The sequence below is a fragment of the Propithecus coquereli genome, unplaced genomic scaffold (assembly GCF_000956105.1).
Source record: "Propithecus coquereli isolate 6110/MARCELLA unplaced genomic scaffold, Pcoq_1.0 Scaffold16, whole genome shotgun sequence".
NCBI lineage: Eukaryota > Metazoa > Chordata > Mammalia > Primates > Indriidae > Propithecus > Propithecus coquereli.
The window spans coordinates 8,179,774-8,190,342 of NW_012140524.1; the positions used below are offsets into that span (position 1 = coordinate 8,179,774).

The window sequence follows — 10,569 nt, forward strand, 5'->3', positions numbered from 1 at the left end:
GTGAGCCACCATGCCCGGCCTATAATTTGAGTTTTGTTACTTAATCTTTCCAAGCACCAAATCCTTAGCTTCTTCCTGGAGCAGCCACAAAATTCTACAGATTTGTACTTATACCTCATTGGTTTCCAGTGTGAGACGTCTGTCAGATTGCTGGCCGGGCAGAAACACTCACGCGGTGTTCCAATTACTCCTACGGACACACTCATCACCATTTCTGAGTATCTGCTCCTATATTTTGTATTTATACCTCCCATGTTTCTTCTATTATATTTGTTATGCAAATAAGAGCTTTTTCTTTTGCTCTCACTCTGTTTTATAAATGTATTATTGATATTTTTATCATACAAACTTACATATTTTAGAAATATTAACAAATTCATAAGAGAACAAAAAATTAAAACAATCGTGTGGAGATAATCATTTTGGCATATATTCTTCCCAACTTTTTCCTTGACAAAAATGAAATTATACTACCTATAGAGACCTATTTATTTGAAATAAATACATATGGCCATTTATCTTGTCAAATATTTATCTAATTATTATTTTGAATGACTATTTGGGATTCCAGGGCATGGAAGTACTATAATTTATTTGTCCAGTTGTCTAGTTTTAAATATTTAGGTGCTTCTATTTTTCACTATCAGAAACTACCTTCTGTATAAATATTAGAGCATATAATTATTTTTCTTGAAGTTACATTGTCGCTTAAAGAGACTGCATATTTTTAAGGATTTGATACTATTCCTAAATTTACTTTTTAAAAAACTATGCCAACTTGCACTATTAACGATATATAAGAGGGCTTATTTCTCCATCCTTTCCCCACCATGACATAGCACAGAGTCATTCTTTTAAATCTCTGTTAAACTCATGGGCAAAAAGGGTACCTTCTCTTTATTTGCATTTTTTGATTACTAATAAGATTATGCATTTTTTGTATATTTATCTTGTCTTCGTTATTCACCTGTGTATGGCAAACACTGTTTCAGTCATATTTGCTTAAGTCATCTATACGTGCTAACCCTGCCAGAAATCTAGCAAATTTTTCCATTCTTTGGGTTTGACATCATCTTTAAGCAAATCCCTAGTATGTATTGGCTGATAGCTGGAAATCAGTGGCTGAGTGGGAGGAAGGAATTAGGTTTCCTGTGAAAGAAGATACATGTCTCCCATATATGCCAGGGGCACGTGGGACCATGGGTGCCATTCTCTTCCTCTATCCTTTTTTCCAATTCCGTTATCCTTTCTTTTTCCCCTTAGCCTCCCTGTATTCTAGGCTTCCAAATTACATTCACTGACTAGCTCCACTGGCCTTAAAAGGGAGTTGTTCATTCTTGAATTTAAATACATTTGCAGATTGATAGTCAATATCAATAATTCACTTGACTCTAACGCCAGCTCAATTCTTTGTGAGAACATAAGACTATGTGCTCCTCACTAATCATAAGAAATGAATGTTATCAGAATTAACATATTAGAGGAGTGGTTCTCAAAGTGTGTCCACTCCCTACTATCAGCATTACTGGGAAACTCGTGAGAATGCAGATTATCAGGCTTCACCCCAGACCTACTAAATCTTGGTAGGGCCCAGCAAGCAGGTTCAACATCATTCAGGTGCTTGTAATGCATGCTAAAGCAGGAGAAGCACCGGATCATAGCATTTTCATCAATGGAAAATGGTGATTACCATAAATTATAATCCACTGTTAGAACCTTAAAATGCATCCCACTGGGACTCTGATTACCATTTGTTTCTACAGTAAACCATCCATTCTTTCATGAGGGCCTGGAAAGTTTCCAGATCCACATGGGGGTCTCTCTTCTCAGGATCCAGCACATTCCACAGCTCCTCAAGGCCACTGTCTTCAGAATCCTGGCTATGTGTTTGTCTCAGGTAATCCATTATTTTGGCCACTCTGACTGAGCCTTAAGAAGAAGAAAGGGAAATTAGTTTTCAAAGATGGAGAAAGATACACTTTTAACAAGTGAGGTGCTTAACTGTTATGTCTCCTGGATCCTAGAAACATGCCACACAACCTTCATGGTCCTGTCACGCTGGCATGGTATAGCAGACCACTGGCCTTGGGCTAGAGTCCAATGGACCTAGTGTCAAATCTTGCTCTGATAATTACCAGCTGTGTGGCTGTGGGAAAAAAATCTGAGCCTCTTGGTTTCTTTGTCCATAAGATGTGAATGATGATATGTATCATATAGAGTTGTGAGGTTTAAATATAGATAATATATGTAATCAATAATCACTTACAGGAGGTGATCAAAATGGCACTGTATGTTTTCTCTCATTCTTTCTTTAAAAAGCACTCAGTGAAGGAAGTTTTTCCTTTGCTCTACATAAAATTTCAGTCTCAAGAAAAAACTTCGACTCCTTTTTTGCAGGAGAGGAGGGAGTCCGTTCTTAGACACAATCAGTTCTACTATCACATTCGGAAATTAAAATCACCCAGACTATGTTAGTAATTGACACACTAATCTTCTTTAAACACAAGACTTCTCTCTTACTCCCAACTAAAGGCTGCTTTGGTCTGGCTGCTTGCCAGGTGGAGGAAAAAATAAGTAGAAGGTAGACAGGGTGGATGCGAGAGTGAAGGGTCTTCCCTTGAGGAAGTAAGGATAGAACATGACATAAGAAAAAAATAAGTCTCGTAATTAGGAAGAGGAGATAGTTTTAAAGGAGACTGAATAACTTCAAAAGGAATATTAATTTAATGTAACATGTCATTTAAATGTGATGGTTAAGTATTAGAAAGAGAAATAAAATGACTAATACAATTATTTAGAGAGATTATTTTATCTTTATTTGCAGTAGAACTGGAAAGAGAGCTAGAACGCCAACAAGAATATATTTATCTCATTTTCCTTCACTAAAACTCTAAACCCTCTATCATATTCCTCAAAATTAGAAAGGCCTCCTGTGATGGTTAACTTATATGTCAACTTGACTGAGCCATGGGGTGCCCAGATATTTTGTCAAACACTATTTTGGGTGTCTCTGTGAGGGTGTTTTTGGATGAAATTAACATTTAAATCTGTAGACAGAGTAAAACAGATTGTTCTTCCTAATGTGGGTGGGTCTCAGCCAATCAACTGAAGGCCTGACTAGAAGGAAAAAGCTGACCTTCCCCCAAGTGACAGAGAATTCTTCCTGCCTGGCTGCCCTCAAACTGGTACATTGGCTTTTTTTCTGCCTTCAGAGTCAACTGAAATGTTGGCTCTTCCCTCATCTCAAGCCTGTTGGCTTTTAGACTGGAACTATATTATTAGCTCACCTGGTTCTCAGGCCTTAGGACTTAAAATAGAACAAATCATTGGCTCTCCTGACTCCCCAGCTTGCTGACTCACCCTGCAGATCTCGGGACTTGCCTGCCTCCATAATCACATGACCCAGTTTGTTATAAAAAAAATCTCTTTAGATAGATATAGAGATGTAGATGTATCTTCCCACTGGAGGACCCTAATACACATCCCATGGCCCTTCAGTGAAGCTTTCTTATTTTCGTCAGAGAAATAATTTCTTAAATACTATCCAAGCAGAGAAGCTTCTGGAAAGAAGTAAGTTCCACTCATGCTAAAGATATAATTAAGAGTACAAATATTTTGCTACAGAAATGTTCGTAACAGTGTTGTTTATAACAGAAGATATCCAAATCAGATTGATTGGTTAAATATGTTACATTCAAAAATGTATAGCACGTGAAGAAAATTAGTTGATGCATCTAAGTATTTGAATTATTAAGTGAGAAAAAGAAGATTATAAAACAAGTCTGGAAACATTTCATGCATACTTAGGGCATATGTTATTATAGTATATCATATATTTAAAAAAAAAGAATGGCCAAAAAAAGTCTGAAACCATTTTTAGCAATCATATTGGGGTAGTGAGGTGGATAGACCCTAAGGCATTCCTGTGATCCTACCTCCTGGTGTTCACATCCTGTGTACTTCCCTCCTCTGGAGCATGGAAGTGACTTGGGACTTGCTTCTAACCTATGGAATATGGCAAAGATGATAACTGTGCATGTGTGGCATTGCATGATTGAGCTACCCAAGACAGTAGCAACTGTCTTGCTAGAGTCACTCCCTTGCTGGCTTTATGGGCTGCCTATGTTGAGAGACCCAGGTGGCAAGAAACTGAGGGAGGCTTTAAGCTGACAATAGCCAGAAACAAAAGGCTTCTCTGTCCTATAACCACAAAATGCTAAATTCTGCCAACAAAAGCAGGTTATATTCCCCAGTTCAGCCCCAGATAAGACAGCTGCCCAAGTCGGCATCTTGATTGCAGCCTTGGAGTTCCTTAGCAAAGGGTCCGGCTAAGCTGTGCCTAAACTTGTTATCCACAGATGTTGTGAGTTAATAAAATTGTGTTGTGTTAAGCTGCCAGATTTTGGTAATTCATCAATAGAGAACTAATAGAAGTAGTTTGGTATTATTACTCTGAAACTATTGTGTGTGTATGAGTAAAGCAAACGAGCATTTGTATTGGTGATGTTGAGAACCAGGATTGTCATTGGGTGAGAAAGCAATTCAGAGATAAAAGAGAGAAGTAAAAACCCAATAGTTCTGAATTTGCATTGGAAGAAAGACTATGAACTCATAATGCATTTTGGCTTCAAAAAATGTTAGTACTTTCTGTATCTAACCACTGCAAATGCCTAGAAACAACAACTACTTCTTATGCCCAGATCGTGCTCTCCATATAACATTTCCCATGAAAAGGTGTCATGGATCCTTGAAGAAGTAACTGATTTCAAGGCAGGAGCAAGAAATGTACAAGATAAGCCTAGAGAATTTTATAATACAAGGAAAAACAAGGAAGCTATTAAAAACTATGGGGCACACACCGAAAGTATTAGTACCCGGGCCATCAGGCTGCACTAGGAAGTAAGGAAATGTCATAGAAAGAGGGGATGTATCAGACAGATACAGCAGCCAGCTTGAAGAGTACCCTGATGGCCAATACTGGGACAGTTTGGCATCAAAATAAATAATGATAGCAACAAATTACAAACCACCAAATATAAGAGGGATCCAGAAATTCATAGTAATAGTAATTAATTAGTAAGAAGATAAAACCCTTATGGCAGATTGACGGGTAATAAACATAGCAAGAATGAGGGAGAGAGAAAATTTCCATTTGGCAACCATTATAGTATCATCATAATTGATTCAGGCAAGAAATATCAATGGATGCTAAAAGGAGTGAGTGAAAGTTTGATGAGGACGAGGATACTTACATTCACTCAGTGTATCTTCCTATAAAATGCTTATTAACTACAAAGGAAAAAATAGTAACTTTACCATGGAGAAACCTGGCAGACAGTACGCTAACCAAGTGATCAAAGTTAAAAGTCCTGACATATCTGACTGAGGACACACCATCACTTCTGTGGTATGCCTGCCAAAAATGAATAACCTGAATCTAATTAAGAGGAAATATCAGACATTACACAAAGTAACTGGCCTATACTCTTCAAAAAAGTTAAGGTCAAAAAGACAAAGAATCTGAAAAACTGTTCCAGATTAAATCAGACTAAAGAGATGTGACAATGAAATACAAGGTGTGATTTTGGATTGGATCCTGGACCAGGAAACAAAAAAGCTATGAAGTATATGTACAGTACTGAGACAACAGACAAAATCTGAATGTGGAACTGTGAACTAGATAATCGTATTGCATCAATATGCAATGTTCTGATATGTGGTCATGTGAGCAAATGCCCTTTTACATAGGAAATACACACTGATGTACTTGGGAGTAAAAGGGGGTAATATCTGCAACTTAGTCTCGAATGGGGGAGAGGGAAGGGGAAGGAGAGGGGAGGGGGAAAGAGCTGGAGAGAGAGGGAGCAAGGAGGGAGAGGGAGGGAGAGACCAATGATAAAGCAATTGGGACAAAATGTAAATAACTGGCGTATCTAGATAAAGGACAAATGCAAATTATTTGTACTTTTCTTAAAACTTTACATTTTGACATAATTTCAAACTAATAGAAAAGTTACATCCACCCCCCAAAATGACTCTGTAGTCAACACGAAGTGATTTCTACTGCTTGTGCTGCTCAACGATGGGCACCAATAAGAATAAGATAAACATCAGTGAGACAAATAATTACAATGTATAAAATATGTCACATGTATTAAAATCATGAATTCAAAATAATACACAAAACTTCATTGGTCATCTTTGAAGGACGCTACAAGGACCAATTTATCATTTGCAAACTGATAGATAAAGGGATGCAGTCAAGCTTTTATCCTGCGTCTCCTTCAGGACACGAGGCCCAGAATAGCCAAACAGCTGATAAAGCAGAGTGGAATTTCTCTTTATAGATGTATTCCAGCTGGTAAATTAGAAAGGAAAGATAGAACATTACCATTTGCAACACCTAATGAAAGAATAGATCTAGGCCTTCATCATCAACCTTTGCCTTCTGATGAAAACACATAACACTATCTATGCAGAATTCTTGCCCCCCCCCCAGAAAAGCAAAAAACAAACAAATAACACCCTCAAACTTTTATCTGATTAAACCTCTATACATAGGAGACACAGAAACAGGGTAAGTGTTCCAACAAACATACAGTTACCAAATTTCAGATTATGGGAAACTATAAAAGAACCAGTTTCTTTAACATAAAATGCAAAAAAGAGAGATGGAAAGGCAACATAGAGATAAAGCAGACAACCAATTGCAATGAACAAAACTTTCTTGGGTATTGATTTGAACAATAAAACTATTTAAGAAAAAAATAATATATATATATATATCACACGAATGAGAAATTTTGAACATTGACAAGATATTTGATAATATTAGGAAAGTATGTTACTTTTTCAGTTGTAATAAGGGCATTGTAGTTGTGTTTAAAATCAGTCATTATCTCTTAGAAATATGTACTGAAATACTTACAGATGAAATAAAGTGATGTCTGGGATGTGCCTCAAAATAATCCAGGGTGGAGGAAAATGAGTGGAGTTGAAATGAGACATAACTGGTTGTAACACATATATAAAGTTAGTCGCACTATTCTCTCTACTCCTGTATGTATTTGGAATGTTCTATAATAAAAAAATTTTAATCCAAATAAAACAAAATCATACTGACAGAGGAAATTGTGTAAAGATATAAAACAAATCGGTAACAATGGTTACTCAGGGAAATAAGATTACTGATGATTTTTTTCTCTTCTGCTTATTAATTTTATTACAATGAGCGTGAATCATTTACATACTAAAAATTACTTGCAGAAATCTTAAAAAGAACACATCTCCAAAAAAATACAGAAGTGAAAAAATCTAAAATTAACTAAAAATTTTGAGTTAAACTTGCATATAGTGGTTTTGTATATTTAAAATATATACTTGCTGTGGGGAAACACCTATGCCATGTAAGTAGTTCCAATCAATGATTACAGCTGGCAAGTCAGCTGCTAAGCTCAAAATCATCCAAGTCACTGTTAAAAAATGCAAAATAGGAACAAAGAAATAACCAAGACCTAAATAGCCAATCTTATTCCCAAATTAGGCTGCATCCACCACAAGCGTAGACACACATACAGAGACATCCCCTACCCCCAAACCATTTCCCTTTCTCTCGCAATAGAAAGTACAGATGACTTAGTTAGTATCACCAAATGTTAAAGCAGGTAACTTTCGACTTACCTTTGTGTTTTGTGTCACATGCATAAAAAATACTTGCGAGCACTTCTTCCTCACGGACCCTGTTAGTGCTGTCTGTTATATCTTTGCCATCATCAGCTCCTTGTTTCCATCCTAGTAGAAGAAAAAGTTTGCAAATCCAGATGCTTTTCTGTGCTACAACAATTTCCATTTTTTTGGTTTAATTTTAACAAGGAAACCTTACAAACAGTCACCCACCATAGTGGTTACTTAACTTAAATGGACCAACAAAAAAGTAATCTTGAAAGGTCTCCTATTATTCATTTTTCCCAAGTTTTTGAGGTTTTTTTTGAGACAGAGTCTCGCCCTGTTGTACTGGGTAGAGTGCAGTGGCATCATCAGAGCTCACAGCAACCTCAAACTCCTGGCCCCAACCAAGCCTCCTGCCTCGGCCTCCGGAGTAACTGGGACTACAGGCATGCGCCAGGATGCCTGGCTAATTTTTTTTCTATTTTTTTTTCTATAGAGACATGGTCTCACTCTTGCTCAGTCAGGCCTTGAACTCCTGCTCTCAAGCAATTCTCTCACCTTGGGAGAAGTGCTAGGATTACTCTCAAAGTGCCAGGATTACAGGCGTGAGCCACTGTGCCTGGCCTCACTTTATAAGTTTTATAAAAGGAATGGGGGGAAAAGAGAGATGGAGAGGGAAATGCACTTTTTGCCCTTTAATATTAAAAATGTTCTATGGAAAAGCCAACTAGTATTACACGAACAGGAATATTTTTAAGAAAAATAGAGAGAAAGCAGAAACTAGCTCTACAGATGTGTCATTTTACATTGTTTTGTTTTTCAATGCCTATTACATATGGGACTCTTGCAATCTTCTAAGTAGAGTTCCCTACACTTCAATTGGCCTGCAAAATTCACATGCTCCCCTGGCCTATGTCCTTCGCTCCTGCAATGGAACCCACACTTCATTCCATGTTTGTTTGACTCTTACACAAAGAAATGCTAAAATGGTCATTTCAGCAAGACACCCGAGGACTGTATGAATTTTAACTCCCCTGTATCTATGTATTCCCATTGTGACATTCTAATTTGGCCTGGAGAAAGTCTGTTCGCAGTTCAGTAGAGAAATATCACATTATTATAAATACAATCCAGAATTTCTATCAGGTTTTTAATTGGAAACATTGAAAATACTTACACTTTACACATAAGATTTTCTTTTGGTGGGGGGAAGGAAACAAACATGGTTAAAACAGAAAAGGAAAGATGGATGCTTCCATCCAAACTTTGATAATGTAGATTTGTTTTTTTCAGTTCAGGTATTATAAATGTAGATATGCTTATTGCTCTACTGGAAAAACAAACTTTAAAAGATGAATATTTACCATCTCCATTCAGAGATAATTTCTTTACCACTGAATCCTGAGGATCAAAACATTCAGAGCTTCGACAAAAGTTGGAATCAAAGTCAAGTGTTATGGTACTAAAATTATTTCCACTGCAATAGTTATTCGAATCCTTGTTCGAGAACTCCCCTTTTCTGATCTGTGACATCAAAGATGTATAATTCTTGTTGCGCTCTGACCTTAGCATTGAGATGTTTTCAGAACTTGTGAGAAAAACAGAGTATGTCTCAGGCTCAGGGGGGCTGAGGTGAGCAATGGATGGGGTTCCTGAAGATATCATTTGAGGAGATGAAGTGAAGGTGTCAGCTTTCTGAGAACTTAACAAATGAGAGTCCGGCATAGGAATGTGAGCAGTGGTCAGTTTCCTCAGTACCTCTTCAAAATTTTTCTTGCTGTTGGTCTGTGGACTATCAAAACTGCTAGACTGGTATTTGATTATCTGTCGAATCGGATTTGAAATTGCTTCTCTCCTTTGGATGGCTCTGATTTTTCTACAAATGCTTTCCACCGGGTGATGCCGCTTCTCAGGGACCTTCCTTGCAGAGGCCATTGGTGACTTTCCCCCAATTACACAGACAAAGTAGCTAAAGTATAGGCAAAAGTAGATACATATTTAAAAGTTAGCATTGTCCTAACAATAATTTAGCAACAGGCAGTTTATTCCCAAATCAACTTTGGAGGGCTCAAGACCAGATGCTCAATTGCTTTAAGCAACTTTCCATGCATTTAACGTTGGCAATCAAACATCTAGAAAAGAACAGCTGCCATATGTGAAGGATTTACCATGTGCCAGGCATAGTGCTAAGCCCTATGCTCACAGACTCATTTCATCTTCAAAACAACTCTGAGGGCTGAGCATGGTGGCTCACGCCTGTAATCCTAGCACTCTGGGAGGTTGAGGCAGGAGGAGCTCTTGAGGTCAGGAGTTCAAGACCAGCTTGAGCAAGAGTGAGACTTTGTCTCTATCAAAAATAGAAAAAATTAGCAGGGTGTGATGATATGCACGTGTAGTCCCAGCTACCAGGGAGGCTGAGGCAGAAGGATTGCTTGAACCCAGGAGTTCGAGACTGCAGTGAGCTATGATGACGTCACTGCACTCTACCCACAGCAACAGAGCAAGACTCTGCCTCAAAAATTAAATAAATAATAAATACTCTAGGCAAAGAGTTACAATCGTTTGAATAGTTACAACCAAATAGTTGAATAGTTATGAAAGTATTACTTTTGAAAGTTATGATTTTTAGGACCTTGACAAAAATTTCTATAGATTTTTTTTAAATCCTCTAATAAAGAATGAACAGAAAGTATGGAAATTTTAAGAGCTATAATTGAAAGGGGTACCTAGAAAGACAGGGAAGAAGAAAATACTCAGAGTCCTCTCCATCTGGCTTTATCTTACTTTAATACGATGACCATCCGCTCCAGCCAATGAAGTTTTCACTATCCTTTACCATTTAGGACATCTCTGAACCTTTGTGTTCTCTCCCAACAATGCCTTCTTTTACATTTCGGCAGG

General features: G+C 37.5%; 1 protein-coding gene across 1 annotated transcript in view; it reads right to left on the bottom strand.

Annotated features, from left to right (window-relative positions):
* The window catches only part of LOC105807547 (lymphoid-restricted membrane protein-like), a 99,246-nt gene extending 89,643 nt beyond the window's left edge, over window positions 1-9,603 (bottom strand). The window contains exons 1-3 of the mRNA XM_012640969.1: window positions 9,033-9,603; window positions 7,681-7,791; window positions 1,749-1,929 (exon numbers count right to left, since the gene is read on the bottom strand). Of these exons, the coding sequence (XP_012496423.1) occupies window positions 1,749-1,929; window positions 7,681-7,791; window positions 9,033-9,603 (863 nt within the window). The remainder of the gene's footprint in view (window positions 1-1,748; window positions 1,930-7,680; window positions 7,792-9,032) is intronic.
* Window positions 9,604-10,569: the final 966 nt, after the last annotated feature.